We start from the raw sequence: 20049 nt of genomic DNA on the forward strand, positions 1-20049 counted from the left end.
CTATTTTCGTTACAACTTCATGAAAAGGACGATCGAAATAAGTCAGAAAATCTCCTTGGGGTTGCTTATTTTTAGCGCGCAGGCATCGAACCAATGTCAGTCCGTTGAATTCCTTCGCAGCTTTAATAAAATGGCTGAATTGTGATTTTCGCGGTATTTTTTCGATATCGTATTTCGAACGCAATAATTCTTTAATTTCCTGCTGTCTGCGTCTTGTCTGTGGTGTAAAGCGAAGTCACCAAGGAAATGATTTGCCGAAACGTTGGATCGTCTTGTTGTGTCAACGGGGCATGTCTTCGTAATTCTTCGTTACCAAAATATGTTATAACATGTTTGGTCATATTTGAAATTACGAGGGCATGATGTAATAAGAGCAATTTTGTAAGTAAACTCAAAAAAAAATGCAAGACCCCAAAAATTCAATTAGCATTTCTGTTTTGATGAACTCAATGCATAAATCACGCGTGATTATAGCCGATGTGTCAACAAATTCGCTTGACATGGTCTTTCGAAACCTCTGCCTTCTTTTCGGCGTGATAATTATTCTAGTCGCGTTGCACCAAGTGTCTAACATCTTTATTTACACTCATTACGATAGAAGCCTATAGCCCAGGATGACACACTGGTCTGATGTCATCGCTCAAGGTGTCTGAGTGGCCTTTCATCATGTTTTCCTTGTATTATTGTTTGCATTATGTTATAAAAGAACTGAGGTCTTGTACTATTGAAAAATATACCGTAAGGAAGTACAATGCTGTCTGTCTTATAGACTGATAAGATCGCGCCGTTGCCACCTCTGTTGTTAATTGTGATGACCTGCATGAATTCTTTACAGCATACATATGACCTGCAATGTTTTGATAAATATGAAAATTCCAACTGTTGAAATGAGCCATTGCACGCACATAAACTTGTCTGAATAGTCATGCAATACCACAAACGGGACTGGATCCACAAAGCCTCTCATTGACAATACAGGTCTCGCTACATAAATTAAATCAGTAGCTATTCTAGTTCGACTGACTGAAGTCTCAATCAGTTTTGAGGCAGACCACAGACATGTTTGTGCCTCGGCTGTAACTGAGCCTTCGGAATTTGAATTTGAAACAGTCCTATTTGGTTCTATGGGTTTACGGCTTCTAAGACTAAATGAAGTGCAGTAAATATTTTATGTTTTCCGCTATCTTACTATGTAACATCTTGATGCTTTGGAAATACGTACTGTTATGCTGAAATTCCACCAAAATTCTTCGCAACTCTGTAGAGACATTCATTCTAACCGATCATACAAACTGCCGACTTGTCAAAGTAGGTACCTTGTTTTGAAAGAAGAAATTTTAATCCATCCATCTCATCAAGAGATATCCACTAAGTAATGTTATAAGACGGTTGATGTGATAATAATGATTATCTTGAACCCCGTAGCTAATTACAAAATGAACAGTGGCAGTTGATTTAAAAATAAACATTGGATACAAACATGATCTATTTACGTATACTAAACAAAACGCGGAATTCGGAACCGGTTGAACTTGGTGCCTTGTTCCGGTTGAAGTACCAAACAGAATGGACTCCTTAAAAATAACAACATTATCTTCTGGGAAATTGACATAAAAACATACTTACTTTAAAAAAGTTTTTTGCTAATTCATGTTTCTGATTATTCAAATCAGCAATTTTTAAGCAAGCGCCGTTTTTTGTAGGTTTCAAAAGCGACTAATTATCAATAGTGATTAAGTAACTGTATAATTAAGATGTGAATGATGTTTGCTTATGATATCAGATCGGGAAGAAAGTTTTCGATATTATCATCGTTATATTTTGCTGGTATCTCTTGATGTTTTCCGTTTCCCAAGCTTATGCTCGAGTCATTGAAGGTGGCTTCCCGTGGGAACATCAAAATTTCCCAGCATGCTCTCGCAAAAACTGCCTCTGCGTTTGTAACGAGTCTGGCTATATTTTATAGACTTTGATCGTAGTTTCAGACCGATTTGTAACTGTTTGTGCAATCACGACTGCGATTGTTTGCTTGCAATTCGATTGAAATCTCTTTTTTCCATCTCAAAAGTGACATTCTCTAGTTTGCTTAACCGATTAGATTAACAACAACATTCAATTTAGGCAAGATAGGAAAGATCGTTCATGCTACTTGAACTATTCCTTGCCCTAAAATATTTTGCCAAGTTACTTCGGCCTTTTAGGTGTTTACTATAATCATCTTCTTGCCCTAATCCAAAGTTTGGGGTTGGCGCTGCATTTCTTCATGTTCCTTACATCGCTTCTGCAATTATGGTTGTAGGAACAAGGAGTTTCCTATTACTGATGGCAATCCTATCTATCACAATAAAACGTTAGACCCTTCCAAACATTTCAAATTAGGAGCACATCAACATGCCATTAAAGCCATTGCTTAAACCAGGCCAGCATCACTCAAGAAGTCATATCAACCAGTACTTGTCAAATACTTTCACGGCGTGCGCATACGCACATTAACGAAATAGGTCGCATCAGTTTAATGGTTTATTAATAACGTATTTGTTGCGTACATGAGAGAATGCAGCATTGCGGAATGGGACCGTTCGTTTGTATGCAGTAAACTGGCGGTGCTAAATTAGCGTAATTTTCTTTCAGCTTAATAGCTTAATCAAAGCTTTACGTGCTCTTGGTTGAAAGCACTGAAATACACACTTGCTGTGTGGTTTATGACCAGTTTTCCCTTATTACGTTTGAGATCGAAGCAGCATACCTTTCAATATTACTTACTTCTATGGAAAAAATAAGTACAAGACCGTTTTGCTCGACCTCCATATTAATGTACATAAATCTCTCGATTCATAGACTTTTCCATCGTCCTTTCTCACCTAATTTTCTTCAATATTTTCTTGTGACAAATGTCCTTCATTAACATAAAACACAGTGTCTTGTTTTACCTTGCTTGTCGGCAATAAATTATCATCTACACTCGAAGAAAAATTACCAGCGCTTAGCATCCACAAACCTTCTTAGCTACACAATATCTCCAAGACGCCCATCTTCCAAACAAACTGGACGCTAATTGACCGACAAGTAATTAAGGACAATGGGCCCAGTTAGCCGTGCAACATGTGCTTGCATATCTGCATTTAACTGCACATATTATATCCGTTTTACGGCTTACGCTGTTTGGGCATGTGCGAAGTTTAATATTACATTACAGTGTCTTCTAAAGGGGCTTCTTTGTGGCACTGGAGTCCTATTTTAAGGATCTGGATATCTGGTATCACAGGAACATTTGGATACTGACTGCCAGACTCATGAAGTGAGGTCTAATGTGTCACACTGAAAGTTTATTGCAACTTATGCAAAATTAATGTCAATGGATTTCGTTTGCTGTTAATCCCAGGTTGGGATGTTACTCAGTGAACATTGAAAATCATATCAGCTAACTATCGATCTGTTCCCGTGGTATACGGGACATATATCATCTGTAAAATCAAAATCCAATATCCATTATGGGGTACTTAAAAAGAAATGACTCCAAAGCCAATTAGCAGCAGTATCATCCACCTTTGGCTATCCTTCAAAGTCTTCCAAACGGAGTCGTGACCGCAGCAATAATCGCTAAAACTATTTAGATAAAAACAAACAAAGTCACGTTTCTGACGCCTCTAAACTAATTATCTCTATACAATGGTGTTGGCGGTACGCACGTGTCTTGGCTTATGATGTCATTGAATATTTCTACTTGGTTGGAGAGTTGAAACACCTGGATTACGTTTCATAAATGGACGGATTCTGCAGATGGTTCTCGTCACTCGTTTATGGGGCAGCACGAGTCCTATATAAGGAACACATAAAATCCAGTCATATTCTGAAGATGGCCTTTGCAGATTACCGGCTACTCAAGTATTCTACAACTGTTTAACATGCGTCTCACGTTAAAACAAAATTTTCAAAAATGAGAATGCTCTTTATAAAGAGACTTTCTAAAGGAAATATGACTGGCTATTATCCGCCTTCAGGATCCTGCTTAACTTACCAGTCGGGACTGTCAGGATAAAAGATATAAACGTAATCAATCTTTATTTATCTTGGACATTCGGTGCAATGGCTCGATTAAATTGTTCATGATTCTTTTGATTGAGTCACGCTAAGATCTGGTTGCCAACACTTTTTCATGATTCGTGACTAACTCTAAGAGCTATAGATTCATGTTTTTTTATTGGCGAGATTGCTAGCTTTTGGAAAGGCAGAAAGAGGAGCGCTGGCATTTACATGGATTTGGTACAACGCCGCAAAATAAGAACCTTTCTTTTCGCCCTTTCCACTTGAGCTCCTAACAGTAAACTGAACTATACCCGTGACATTTACGAACACTATGCGTGGTACATTCACCGTCACAAGTGTTCGCTGATCTTTTTAATGAACAACAGTGTTTTTATGCTCTGATTCACTGCGAAAGGTCGTCGCGACTGTCCGCGAAATGTTGTGGGCGGTGGTCGTTCCTCGTGACGAGCCTTTTTACGAGTGTAATCATCTCTGTACATAAGTTATTCATACTTAAGTATGTCGCAAAGGACGGAACACATTTTATTAGATGTCTGGTGAAAATACCATATTAGTGTGAAAATGCAACGGTCAAGTCGCTCTCACTTCGTCTTCGATGCAGTGTTGAAAGCTATTTTGTATGATATCGGCCTATATTATAGGCTAGTTTTATATTCCCATGTAATACGCAAATGGTGTACTAGACTAGTATTGTCATAGCGAGTGTAGATTATGAATACAATGTTATTGGTGTAATGTTGGACAGCTTTGTAAACTGAGGAAAAAGCATACACTGTGTCACTGGAAATAGATCACTCACCTGTTCTATTATAATAATGATTATCATTGAGTTTGTAATCAATTGTTTCAATATTATTATCCGTATCGACCAAAGGCTATATAATATTCCCTTTTTTGATCCACATAATAAGTATCACTATTCTCCTATGATTCTACTCTTCTATCTAGGCCCAGCTACACTTTTAGTGTCTCTGCAAAAACGTGAAGATCTAATTTGGCGGATTTAAGCTGGATATATGGCTTTCCAAAACTATAACTGGCTTGGTAGAACTATATAATATTCTTAAGAAAATACACATACAAATACATAGGGTTTACATTTGAAAATCCCTTTTGGTTTTACCACATCGCCTTTTCTATGAAAAGTGCCTTCAGTATTATTAAACAGCCACAATTCATCGTCATAGTTCACAGACGTCACGATAGTTTTAATGGGTAAACTTTGAAAATATTCTATTGTTTTCCTATTATTTTATAGCAAAATATGTCTGTTATTTAATTCATCACATCCTTTTTTTTTTGTAAGAAGTACCTACAGGTAAAAAATCCATAAATACTTATGTATGTATACTTATATGTTTGATGAAGTTAACTTTTACGGGAATGGATACGTAATCAAAAGATAGGAAAGGGATGAGCAAAGAAACGATGGATTAATTTTGTGAAAGACGATATGGTTGAAAAGAATACCTACCACTAATGAGAAGACATGTAACAGAGAAACAAGTATGGAAGAGGAAGTCAATGCGACGGCGATAAATTAAATTGGAATAAAGGCTAGAGGATGAAGCTGATGAACAAACTAAGGAATTTAAAAAATGTTTTAATGAATTTGTTCTAAGTGATTCATAAAATCATAAGTATCTAGGATATTCTCATTGAAGCATTCCTTGTAAACAAGTGTTTCATAAGAGTGTTGACAACTTTACGCGATACTTAAAAATCTAAAGGATCTAGAAGTTATCTATACATATTAGGTATTTTTATAACAGTATTATTTACTGTTTCAATGTTAGTTAGTGATACAAGTATACTGCTGCCATCCTTATCTCTAGATCGATTAGCTATCGATAGGTTTCGAAAATATGAAGTGTTATCAGACACCTGGATCGCCACTTCAGACAGGAAAATTCAATACAGCAAAATGTTCTGACAAACACGTGACTAGCGAGTGGACTTGAATAGATAGATAATGTATTGTTAATGTAGTGTTTCCATAGTTACTAGCATACATAGCTAGGTCATAAAACACTCCAAAAGTAGGTCCTGGTATGCGAGATACGATTTCGTCATGTTTTTTGTTTCTTGCAATTCTGTACCCTTTTTCGGTGAAGTGTCTAGTTACGAGCCTTTTCAAAAGCTTCAAAGGACTTGTGTGAATTGGAGCTGAGTTTTTCACCATGTCATGTCTTTTTGAAACGACGACACGCTCGGAAACTATGTGAAACTTGATTTTGATGACTTCATTCCCACTCACCCGCCCGTTTTTTTTTTACTTTTTCACCGGATCACGTATAAAAACGAGCCGAAATAACAGAGTAACATTCTCATTACTAAAATATTGGTTTGGACCACCCTCTCCTATTTTAGATATAAATCTTGATCTCCTCTTCCTCAACCGCCCAAAGATAAACTAAGGACATCCGCACACAATCGACTCTTAGCTGCAAATGTGTTGCCACTGTGCTACTCTTCACGTGTTCGCGTAATGAACAATAAGTGCTTGAGACATTAGCGAGGTCGCTGACCGGGTCATAAGATGAGGCCATGGTGGTGACGGAGCGGGGAGATGAGCGGGAATTGATGGAACTGCTACTGAAAAACGTTACGTTAAGGAGGTTTTGAGTTATAGAAGGGCCAAAAGTGGCACAAAGTCGTTCGTGTAATATTACATTTCCTTTGCTCGAACTTGGCTCGATAAGTCAATGCAAACGTGAGAGCTCTGGCCTGTGTCACAGGTAACACTACGGTACTGGGGTGACTAAAAACTGATGAAGATCGACTTCAAATGGCCCTTTCTGTATATGGCTCTTGGTGGCCCGAAAAAAGGTCGTCTATATAAAAGATAATTCAGCAGAAAGGATATATAAGACCGGATCGCCATTCTCTCAAGCTTAAGATCGCTCCCGCTCAGTTCGTGGTGACACTTCGCCTATAAACGGTCTCGCCATGATTGTGCGAATGCTCACGCCGATTACAGTGACAGTATTATGCAGGGTTGTTAGAGAACCTACTTTTTACTAGATGCGGAAACGTGAAGAGAACTTCCAGCCTAGGTTGCTTACCTCATTCATTATAATGCGATAAAGATTTCTTGCTGCGGTCTATGGTTTTATTTATCTTGTTGAAGATGTTACAATATCTATAGACGTCAACTTAAATTGGACTAGAAGAAATTATTATCTACCATCTGGACTTCATCCATTATGGTAGATAATAATTAAAAAACACAAAAATGTCCTAGCTGTCTGATCAGAATTGGTCCAGTATTGAATAATGTTTTGGTATGAATCAAAGCCAGTGGGAAGGAACCCATGAGAGCTTTCATAGATGTTCATCTGATCCAGGAAGCATTATTAAACGTCTCAGTAGCTAAGGAACAATGGTTAATGCTAACGACGTACATGTGATAATAGATAGATCAAGATAATTGCAATGTATTGACGTATATACGCATTTCAAGAGATTATTCAGTTTGTTTGTAAGAAGGCAATCTTTAGTTAAGTGCTGCCGACTGAAATGCTTTTGAAAATGATAAGTTTATCGATCGGGGTATTAGAGCGTTTGTTGTTGGGCAAATAAAAAAACGAATATTTGGTTCTACTTCGCAAATATCGATAAAATCTTATCTTCTGCTTAATTGTAGCAAGTAAAGTAAATATGGGACCCATTTACATAATAGACAAAGTAGTAAAGTAAATTTTAATTGATTTTCATAGCTCGTGGCAATAAAACTGTAGGAAATTATGTTTTTATGACTGCGATGTAACTTTTATCCACAAGCATTGATCGATGTTTATTTACTCGCTCGAAACAAGCTGGGCAAATTGTTGAGTCGATTACCACCAAGTTTGGAACTATTTGGATTTCCAGTACTTACCTCTTTGATATTTGAAAATATCTATCAGCAGTTAATTGCTTTTTGTTATCAAAAAAGTGCGTGTAGGTAAAGGATACAAAACCGATATCCAGTTACTAAATAATTAGGTAGACTATTAGTAAGTTTGTATCACAGAGGTTTGAGAGATACCAGAGAGGATGTAAAAGCATAAGCACTCAGGTATGTATAGGCATATCATGAAAGAAATAGAATTAAAGAAGGAAGAAATGAAAACCTTAAACCGTGTAGACCTTAAAGCTTCTCTTTATAGATGAATGGGGAAGCTTAAAAGGCAGACATTTTAAATTAAGTAAAGCAACTAAAACATAACCTAAGTATGTATAAATAAGCAATACATGTGTATTTTCGTATTAGGAGGATTAAATATAAAGTTCTGATAAGAATTAGTACAAGGCTTTTCCTTATGCAGAAATAAAATATTTCGATTTTCGCGTTTGTACATATTTAGGCAAAACCGAATTGATGAATGAACAAATTCAAAAAATATTTGATAGGCATTTCCTTTTATTTAACTTTAGGTACCAGTTTTACACAGAAACCATTCCAAATAATTCATAGTTTAAACTGACTATACAGGAAAAGTTGAGGAAATAGCGGAGTCAAAACGTTTATTTGCGACTTTACCCGTCACTCAATCAATTATAACTTATCAATCACTTGTTTTGGACGAAAATAGTAATACCTTGATCATCCACAATCGTCCTACATATTTCCGAATTATGAATATAAAATCTAAGATCTAAGGAGATTCAAGAGAGAGGCCTATGTTCAGCAGTGGACGTGGACGAGATAGCTGAGATGATGATGATGATGAATATCAATTCACAATTGGGATTTTTTTTAGAGCTGCAGTACAGCTTGACTTGAAATAATATAGTGGGTGTAAATGATGACGTTATGAAATGTATACAAAGTGTACTTAGTTTTTGCGTGTCTGTGGCAAGCGATAGAGCCATAGAGGTCATACGGCGCTGACCGCAAGATGACGATGCTCAAGGGCCGCGGAATGTTATGTCAATGTGTGGTCTTATGTTTGTTTCACAAAAAGAAGCCAGTCATACAGGACACGAGTACGTACAACATAAATTCCGTTATAAAATGATGTGAAGTTTGGTAGTAACGTTGTTAAAAGCAATGACGGAGTTTTTGCTAGACCTCATTCTAAAAAGTTTGCTGTGTAATTTGAAAATGCAAGACTGGCAAGACAAAGAAGTAAAAATAAAGAGGTTTTATGGTGTGATAAAGTGTGTAGCCGTTGAGCTATAAATCACGAGTTTAACATACTCGCTGACTGACAATACGACGGCATAAAAAACTTTACTTTTTCTATCTTACTACTTTTCTTACTTACGACAATTGCTGCCAGGCGGTTGAGTGTTAAATAGATAGATTTGAACTAAATACGGAGATGAATTTTGGTAAAGATGGAATGAAGTGCATGTCATAGTTCAGGAAGAATATGGATTTGATGAAGATGTAAATGATGAAGTAGTAAATATTTTAAGGAAGGATCTTCCTATGACAATATCAATGCAAAAGATATTATCGAACAATGCAAGCCCTATCGTTTGCAAGACTTGCAACTTATAATACGTTTACAAGGTTGAGAAAAGTTACGACACCAAGCTAAAAGATATTCAAACCTACTAAAGAGCTCTTATCCTTGGAAGCTATAAAAGAAAAGAGGACGATTATATTAATAAACATTATGACACTCACATACCGATGGGTTCCACGGGCCTGGAATAGTCGCGAGATGAGACGACATTCCACGAATAGATACATACAGGGCTTTTGACATAACGTTTGAATAATTGAATTTCGTTCTTGGTAAAGATCTTAAGAAAGGTTTTCTGGGAACGTTAACAACCTTATTAGCAAAGTGATTTTGATTGGGTTTGTGTCGAAAGAATAATTACCGCTATGGCTTTAACAGCTATATAAATTCTATTAGGAAACCTCCATCATTTGGAGGTGGCCTCCTGGCCTGAAAGCCCGAAAAGATTATTTGTAATACATACATAATTCAAGGTAAACTCAAAACAGCAAAGTAAAACATCTTTAACACGATACAAAGAGGCAAAGCAAAAGCGATACGCTTTAACTCAATCACTACCTCATAATATGAACTGACCTAACTATTCAACTACAAAGGATGATTAACGCATGACTCACGCTAGGAAAACAAGCTATCTACCAAAGCGCCATGTTTGTGCCAAGAATACGGCGAATCCTACTTCCTTACATTTTCCACAAGGATGCTTCAAGAGTTCAAGCTGCGGAAGCATCCACACACACATAGGCACACGACATATAACCACCTCAAGGAAAGTGATCTTTTAATTGCATGTGTGTGTACCTGAGTGTACGTGATTTGCATGTGTGCCGCTGACCTGGTGAATTTGATTCGTGCCCATTCCATTCACGTCATTGTCATAATGTTCTGTTTTGTTTTTATACTTCCATTGCCAGTAGTCAATGACATGGTGTATGGGTCTAGTAGGAATGCTAGCTATGTAGTTACATGTACTACCGTATTTGTGAACTATTTGAATGAGTTCATCGTAGTTGGTGGTCGACATTGAAATTGGTTTAAATTAAAATTTAAGACCAATGTTACCTTATTCTGAAATAACAGGAAACGTTAGTGTTATTAATGATCATAAACCTATTTACCGATCCTACTTATTTTTTGACTTTACGAAATGTTTCAAATCTAATTTTAGACTGGCTTAGAAAAAAATATAGGAAGCATTTCTAAATAAATATCGCTTATCAATAAAGAACATAGCGAATCGTTTCTCTCCGAAGCCAAACGAAATCTAATCTAAGTCTGCAAAGTTTGGAAGCCATAAACTGACATTTGTTATGAAGTTTCAGCCTTCAAACCTAATTTATGCTATCATGTCTCAATCTACGTTCTATCGATCGATGTCTGAGACGGTTAGTAAGATTGATGGAAACATTTATAGCATTAGTTTAATAAATTATGTTATCATAGTTCCTTGGTTTTGCTTCCCGTTTCTTGATAGATTTACTTTCTTGTTCAGACTTTGTATCATGTTCATCTGATGTTTTATTGAAAATCTCTAGTATATCATGATCATGTTTTTCTCTATTGTAAATATCGGTTACGTTTGCAGTATTAATTGCAGACGTCATAGGACTAGTAAGTTTCAAACGAACTGTTTCTAATTAAAAGCCACGGAAATAGCCACATGTTTTAACAATTTATTCATCAAACAGACACATTTGTAATCATCTACATACATAAAGATACATAATTCCATACATAATATGCGTCTGCCCTGGTGATTCACGTCCAAGATAGTGACGTCATACCACATAACTATGATTCTAAACTATATAACATTCTGCATAAAAAATATTATTTAACATTTATTTACTACCAAATCTGTGTTTATAATTTACTCTTCTATGACTAACGCGACCTACTCACGTCGTGTTTATTTATAAATGTTATGCTATCGTGATTTTTCCTCCATGTGGATAAAAATGGTAAAAGGTAAATAAACATTGATAGTAGAATCTATTTTAATCTGCACAGAACATCTTGTTTTGGTCGACTATTGGCTTCAGACGTCAAGATTGATTCATAGGAATGATACTCCGGAAAACTAGCAACGTAACCTTTGAAATATTGTACTTTCTTTAAAACTGAAATTTCTATCCGTTCCAATTGAGTATTTGCTCATTTTTGGAAGTAACCCTATAAATCCATTCTTGCTCACATCACCCAGGTCAGTATCAAACCTGTGTTGGAAGGACCTCAGCGCAATGACACGCTTTCTCCCTTCGGCATTAAGCACGTATTTGTATGCATGTCCCGTGCTAACGTTGCTCAACCATCGTCTAGCAAGACTGGTCGTCGCCTCACTCTAGTTGCTGTCTGCTGGTGACTGCTGGATAGATGGAGTGGGAATAAATAGAGCAGTTTTTTTTAACCCGTCAAATGAAATCGTTATTTTACTTTTCCTTTTGCTGTGTGGATGATTTTTGTCTAATTTTATGGTATTTGGTCTTATGCTTAGTTTAAAATATTTTTAAGTAAATTAGGGTGATTGGTATCTAAATAGACTGTTGCACATTGTCGTGATTCTATGCCCAGAAAATAGTCTCTTCAAAGCGATGTATGTGTACACTTACTCCACGATTCTGCGATAATTCCTTCCTACATTATTAACGAGGCCATCCATTTCGTCAAGCAGGCTAATGTTCGATGCTATTAATGCAGGCGGATGCAGTTGCACATCCTGATCTGAACGATATCACGGTTCTATTGCGAGTTACGACATCCATAGGATGTGGGGTGGACTATTCTTAGACTAGATCACCCACTAAGATATGTAAGGATTTCTGTTGAAATTCATAGGACGTTTGTTTGTCTTCTTCAAGTTTTGTATAGAGTAAGATCGCTCTTATTTATTTCATAGTTTCTTCTGCTTCAGTGCGTTTTACAAAAATTGCTTGTTTTTCTATTGTATTATAACAATAATGTTAAGCAAATATAACATCGTTGCCGGCTTCGTCTGAAACGGTTTGTTTATCGGCTGATAATTCTACAGTCGATAAACAGCGATAATTCCTGATAGTGAACACTTTAGTTAAGCGAGATCTGACTCACCTCAGTCAGCACAACCAAATATGTGTTACGTAAGTGTTCAAGTAAATACGTATTCATGTTTTGTATTGGTCCATACAGGTGTGCCTGTATGTAGTAACATTTATAACGCTTCAAGTCTTGAAATGCAGTAGAAAAATCCTATTTGTTCTCTAACGCAGACATAAATATAGAAGGCAAAATTCCAACTTCTTGCTGATCCTTTTAGGTAATTCCCAAGCAACATCAGATAAAGAAAACCGTATTCAAGATCTCTTGATATGAAACAAAAAATACAAGACTACGTAGAGCGGTTAAATTGCATGAGACATGAACCATATTCCATAACTATTGGCGTTTCCAAAAACAATTAACAAAGTATAATAAACTCTGCAAAAATGCCAAGAATGCTAACTAATCTTACAATCATAGAAGAAAGATAAAAACAAAAAGGACGATTCGAGTATTTCGTCGAAACCCTTTGAAAAGGTAAACAGCTGGCAATCCTAAGAACCATAACTTGAAAATCCACTTGAAAACAATAACACACTGATAACTGAATTCCTTGATGTTGTTATCTTAATGCTAATGGTGGTAATTATCGCGTCCTTAAAGCATTAGCGGTTAGATGCGGAAGAGAAATATAACAGATGTTTTCGAAGCAAATCGCTCGAACGATCTTCGATTCGATCTTGTTTAGGCAAATTTTGACCTAACATTACACATGAGGAGTTTTAAGAAGCTCCTTGATGGCTCACTGACGTTAGTAAAATAAAGTATGGTTTTGATTTCCAACTATGACTGAGTCATTTGGGAAAATCCTGCCCTAGTAATACTTAGTAGGTTGACCCTTTACTAGTGAAAATTAAGTCATTCAACCACAACTGTGGAATAGGTTTCTGATTGCAACAATTGTTGCGAATGTGTCATACTTGTATTATACTTCATTTAAAAAATATAAATAATAAATTGCCAAACAATAAATTCATCATAATATCCTTTTCCAATTGAACCTTAACGTGTCAAATTTGATATAGGGCAAGTAATTATTTATTGTCAGCTTCATGCAGCTATCCTAGAATGGGTCTAAAGAGATCATCAATCAGATGCTGTCAAATAATGGAAAACGCTGCTCAAAGCTTGCTGATATTAATAAAAGTTTTCTGATGAAAACTGCTCTTCTATTTTATAACCCTTTAAAACGTTTTAGCGCATCCATCATGGGAACCATTTCGAATGCCTTCAAGTTATTACCAAGAACAGTTGGCTGTCATAATTGCGATGCAATTACAGTGTTTACACCCAAGCTCACGGTACTTAGTCATAGCATTATATCGCTCAGTGATGCGTGGCAGACCATGACTCAACTAATAGCTAATAAAAACCATCAGAGCCTATAGTTTATTTGCTTTGACACGTACAGATTATCTTTGTGCACCGCAAAGCCTTTTGGTCTACGTTCTCAGTAGCATTTGCATACAATAAGGGGTCTAAGTGTAAGGAGTGTACGCTCCTCCTTTTGGGGAGGTTCAAGGTGTTCGCAGGTGTCATACCACAATCGAATTGCAAGTGATTAATTTGTAATAGGCTTGCTAATTAGAATCAAGGTTCAAGACGCCTTCCTTATAAACGGTTTGGTAATGAGAACTGGATGGATGCCCATATTGAATCTTTTCATTTCGTGCCTTTTAAGAAGATTAAGAATTGCCAATAATTTTGTTGCTTCCCTTGGAATACTGGTTTCCATGAATTTCTTTTGATTCTTCATCAATTTTTGGTGTTAAGATTTCTAGGTAAAGACACAGCTTAATATAACCTAATCCAATTCATCCGGGACTTGATCTCGTTGCGATTGGCGGGAATGTGGTGTATGTGCTAAGATCATGGCACAGCTGACCTCGGTCTCTGCTCTTGAACTAAAAACCGGCCTGCGAGGCACACGGGCGGCGCGCGCGCATAGTGACGTCACCACCGAGCTTAACATGCTTTGGATTTGTTTTGGTTGTGCTTTCGTAAGCTAGCGGATTTCTGAGCGTGGTTGCTTTTAATATTTTTTTTTTTGTTGAATGTGGGAGGAAATATATGCAGTTGTTAGGCCATTTCTTATTATGGATGAATCATACGGTTAATAATAGAAAACCTGAGTTCTGATAAAAAGACGCACGCTGATATAGGGCTCAGCTTACTATTAAGACTCCCTACCACCTGATGGTCGGCAGCCAGCAGAATTCCAATGCCACCTATTGCAGATATCCCAAAAGTTTCAATGGGTTAATACTACTTATGTAGTGGACTATTTCAATCTAATAAATCATTATGATATCAGATTACCACATAAGGCAGGTTGCTACGATACTTCAAAGATAGAACGATGAATATATTGAGGAAGCTTTTGTGCTACTAAAATATTAGCTCGTTCGAAGGCTAAATCCATATTTATTGATTATGGATGTGCAAATGATGCTGCTTGTAAAATAAGCCCACTTACACATAAGATCAATATTCATGAAACGTATCGATCGATTTCTTGTTGTGTGACTCATCAATGATCTTATTCTACCGGCTTTTTTACATGTATTATTTCATTAATAAGTTATTTTATATAATAATATAGTAACATAGAAAAAGTGGCTATTGTTACATTTTTCACTGTGAAAATATTTAGGTTAATTGACTAAGTAATAGGCATACCAACATTTTTAGCTACATTATTTATGTTAATGTGCTTAGTGACAGGTGGTCCCAAAGCGCTCCTAAATGTTTAAACATGTCAAAAAGCCCATTTTTTAAGTCCATCGAACTTCTAACTTCTAGTTTTAAGCCGTATTTTAAGGGAGACATAAAATTCAGATTAACAATTTAAAAGCTCGAACAGTTTCTCTGCTAGTGTAATCCTAATGATCTTTAAGCCAGATGTAGCATAGTTATGTCACTATTACTCCATAAAGTAACATGTTTAGTGGCTTGTCGGTTGTTATGTTTCGCATCTGGTCGGGTCCGCCATTGTCGCGTGCATCAGGTCGTTGGCCTAATAACCTCGGAGGTTATGATTTCGGCACGGCAACCTTTTTGTGTTCAAATCGCTGAAAGTTATGTTCCCTCGGCTTTATGGCGTGTCTTCAGAATTTCTCCTTGGTTTATTAGGGATTTTTGCTGTAGTTTGTGTAGCAATTTGTTTGATGAGTTCGTTTGGTAAAGCGCTTAGGTTACTATAGAAAATACATTGCCTTGTTTGGTGTAATTTGACTGATAGATGGCATTAAGTGACTAGCCTTTATTAACAAGAGAGCTCTAGGCAGAAAGACCCAAACATATGTGCTTTCAAAAGCCGTTTAGGCTCGCCATAATATTATCTAGGCCTAACATCAATATTTAAATATTAAAATGAAAACATTGACTTGTTAGATTAATTTATTATTAAACAGTAGGCCTAAGAGCTACCGAACGCAGCTGCAGATTTATCACATGGTTCGCAAACCGGTTTCGGCTCTCGGAATTTTGTTCAGATTTCTACACATGTTTAAAAAGACGCTAAGCAAAATGTTTGAAATTGTTGCCCTTCGCCAGTCCAAAGAAGTGGCTAAAAGCATATTTGCGATTCGTCTCAATTGCACGTCGATCCTAGATATTCAATGGTTTTGCATGTAAGTATACCTTTATCTGGAATGCCTCATCCAACAGGGTTAATATGTCTACGATGTTACGGTAGCTATAAAACCGTAAAATTGCAAACGAGCTCTGTGATTACCCGTCGTTACTGAAGTTCTACCGCATTCCAGTCGAGAGGGACATCTGGATGTTAAAGCTGAATAGTACTAGTAGACGTTACTATGTAATATAGAAAACGCTATTTGGAATTATACATTATTGTAGGTGTTTGATGACCCAAGTCTTGATCAATGACATAAGTGCCAAGCAAAAAAATACTTGTGGATGATTCACCAGATATAGGGGTGTAACCACAAGCTATAACTCTATAAACTCCAAAATAAAATACTTCCCAACATTCACACTCAAAACCGTCAGAAATAGCAGAGGAAATAGATTAACAGCTCACAACAATTAGTATAACGAGCCATGTCTAAATCTTAATCGGACCAATGAGGCGCGACTGACGCGCCATTGAGAGATTTTATACTTCGTTTGTCGTTAGTGTAATTCAGTGATTCCCAAAGTGGTCCAGGTGGACCCCCAGGGGTCCACGGGAGACTTGCTGGGGGTCTACGTAGGCGTGAACAAAAAATGGGGGTCCATAAGATGTCAATGGGGGTCCACGAAAAAATGTAAGCATAGTTTTTATAAGGGCCTACCTAGTACGTACCTGTTAATAATATCATTAAATTTTTTAAACAAATCTGTCAAAAACGCAATGTCTGCTTTGAATTTGATCAAGTTTTCTTTTAAATCTGGATCTCTACTTTCTAAGAACTCTAATATGGAATCGAAAACAGAGTAAAATCTCTTTAAGCATGCACCTTTCGACAACCAGCGTACTTCAGTATGTAAGAGCAGTCGTTGGAAGTCTTCATCATTTTCGTCGCACAATTGAGCAAATAAACGCGTATTCAATGCATTGCTTCTGATTTTGTTGACAGCTTTTATTACAAAATGAAGAGCTTGTCGAAAGGAGTTTTAGTGCCGTTACAAACTTCTTAACAAAAAAAAAGGAGCAAATTAAACATCACAGAGCGGGGGGATTTGCGGTTATTGCTCACAAAAATAAAGCCGTAAGATCGTTTGCTGACACTCCATCAGATACATCCTTCCCATTAATTAAAATTATGACCTGAACCTATATTACCTTAATATTTTTTTCTTGTAATTCTATTCTTTTAGTAAATAAAGTGATATAAAATGTACCATTTTTCGTTTTTATTTTACATATCGGAATATAGGGACAGAACTCAGAAGTGACACAATTTTTATTTTTTGGCGACTTTAAGAATGTGGTAGAAATGTAGCAGCAGGGGGTCCACCGAAACCAGTAAAATTTTGAAAGTGGTCCACGAGAAAAATAAGTTTGGGAACTACTGGTGTAATTGATTTTTTTAATGTTATGCATGTTTACTGGTTTTGGATTTTTTTATTGGGCAAGGGTTATTTTTTTCCCTGCGACAGACCAACTTTAGCGTCTGGACAAGTTTTAAGTTCCCAATAATTTTTGTCCTTTATTTACGAGCTGATAAAGAATTAAAGATACAATACCTAAAAAAAATCGTCCACATGCTGAATTTCGCAAGTCTATGACTGCTTAAGTTTTCGTAACACACTACTTAGTTAAGTTCAAGTAAAGTACAAAACAGGTTTACTAGAAGTCAATTAAGACGCTCAACTATTGACAGATTACCACACCTCTTGACATGATATGTCGTTTAAGTATCTTCGCTCCGTAAACGTCTTTGGCAATGACTGCCATCTTCCCACGCCTTTGTAAGTCAGGGTTAAGTTCAAATGACATAAATCAGACCTCACTTCATGCAACATCTATATTTATAATCCTACGCAACCTTATGTATTATGATTATGACTGTCGAATGATGTAGTCAGTCAGCGAGACTGGAAAACTACCTTCTGCCTAAGGCACTGTTCGTCTCGTAAACACATACCAGAGCTAGCCATAAAATAAACCTATAACTCAGAGGCCTATAAAGCCTGGAATGGGTTCAGTAGGTTCTAAGATGACCTATTTAATGCGCAGCTTAGCCTCTCTACCTTTTAGATTGGAGGTAGTTCCACCAATGTACATAGATGAAAAAGGGGCATGTCATTCACATAAGACTACTTTATGATCAAAACTTTAAAAGAATGCAAGGGGTTTTGAGAGTATAGTATAGTTACCGTATATTTGCAAAACACAATTTTTTTCTCGATTATCCTAAGAGAAAGTGGCTTCACATACCCCCCTAAAAACAACGGACGACCTTTCATTTTAACAGCCAAAAATTTTAAACCTATGCTTCATTGTTCCCAGGTTTCAACACAACAAAATCTACACGTATATCGGCGAAGTACTAGTATCAGTGAACCCTTACAAGACCCTGGACATCTACAGTATGCAGCATATGGCACAGTACAGGGGACGGGAGATGTTCGAAGTCACTCCTCACGTGTATGCTGTGGCTGATGCTTGTCAGAGGGTGTTGAGGCAACAGGTAAGAATGTCAACTGTCCCATTGATGGCGAAAGCGATCAGGCGTCTTCTAGAATGAAATATGGAAGCAGTTATGTAAATAAGGTTTGCGATAGGAGGGGTGATGGTTTGACATTTTCTTCCTCATCCTCGTAAATACTTGAGACGCGTCAACTGCTAGGCCACCATAACAAAGGGTGTTTATAGACAACAAATAAGAATCAAAATGGTTTATGCGATCTCTGGAAGCATTAGACCTTTGTACTCCGATTTTTATGTTCTTTACCGCAGTGTCTTATAGTCTTCCACATGCATAAATTGGAGACCCTTTTTGTGACCCGCCAGCATGATACCCAGTGTCCCTGAGTGCTTTCTAACCACTAAACTTGACAAAACACTGTAAGCTTTAAGATACCATAAAATGGGAAAACAGTGATTTCAGGATCCGTGGAAAGTGCCCGTAATGTAGTTAATTTTATGTCGTCACCTTCAGGGGCAAAAAGTTGTAAAGGGTTTTACAGTATTTTACCTAAAACTTTTTATTTTAGTCGAGGTTGAAAGGTTAGTTGGTTCTTTAAGACCACCTGTTAAACTAAACTTATGTAGGTACAACACAGGTGTCATTGTTGGATAACTGCTATCCGTGATAAAACTGTTTCATCAATTTTCCCACGCTTTCTATTAGGTATGTTAGGTCAAGGCGCTAAGAAAGATGTAACTAACCTTCTATCATTAAATAGGTTTTAGTCCGACTGTTTAACAATAACTGGTGGTAAAGTATGTGGTCTAATGTGCCTATTCCATGATGTAATTGTATATATGTGTGATTATGTATATGTGTGAAATATACGTGCACATTCATGCTTTCCTGATTCCTGAAAAAGGGCATAAAAAGTAAATATTGTCGATTTCCTTTGCCAAAAAATCATAGTAGTCACCTAGGTCCTGTCAAAGTTCCTTTGTATTTACATTTTTACATTTTAGCTGCAGCTCAGTAGTCTTATGCAGTGCAATGCTGTGGAATTATAAATATCTCACAAATAATGATGACTTATTCTGTTTCAGGGCAAAGACACTTGCGTGTTAATATCAGGCGAGTCAGGGTCCGGCAAGACAGAGGCGTCCAAGTTCATAATGAAGTACATAGCAGCAAACACAACACAAGTCCACAGAGATTATATTGATAGGTAAGTTCTTGGCGATTAATTAAAAACTATGTGGAGCATAGGTAGGCAATAAACTTTACCTATGCTCCACAACTACTTCAATTGTTTTCAAAAAATATCATCGCAATATAAAAATACCAGCTTCTGCCTACGGTTTCATTATTATCACCTAGATAATAAAAAG

General features: G+C 36.8%; 1 protein-coding gene across 1 annotated transcript in view; it reads left to right on the forward strand.

Moving 5' to 3' along the window:
* Myo31df (Myosin 31DF) overlaps nt 1-20049 on the forward strand; it is a 39053-nt gene that overhangs the window by 2128 nt on the left and 16876 nt on the right. Inside the window, exons 2-3 of the mRNA XM_064035779.1 lie at nt 18541-18721; nt 19765-19886. Coding sequence (XP_063891849.1) covers nt 18541-18721; nt 19765-19886 — 303 coding nt within the window. The remainder of the gene's footprint in view (nt 1-18540; nt 18722-19764; nt 19887-20049) is intronic.

This window comes from Helicoverpa armigera, chromosome 8, assembly GCF_030705265.1.
Source record: "Helicoverpa armigera isolate CAAS_96S chromosome 8, ASM3070526v1, whole genome shotgun sequence".
Lineage (NCBI taxonomy): Eukaryota > Metazoa > Arthropoda > Insecta > Lepidoptera > Noctuidae > Helicoverpa > Helicoverpa armigera.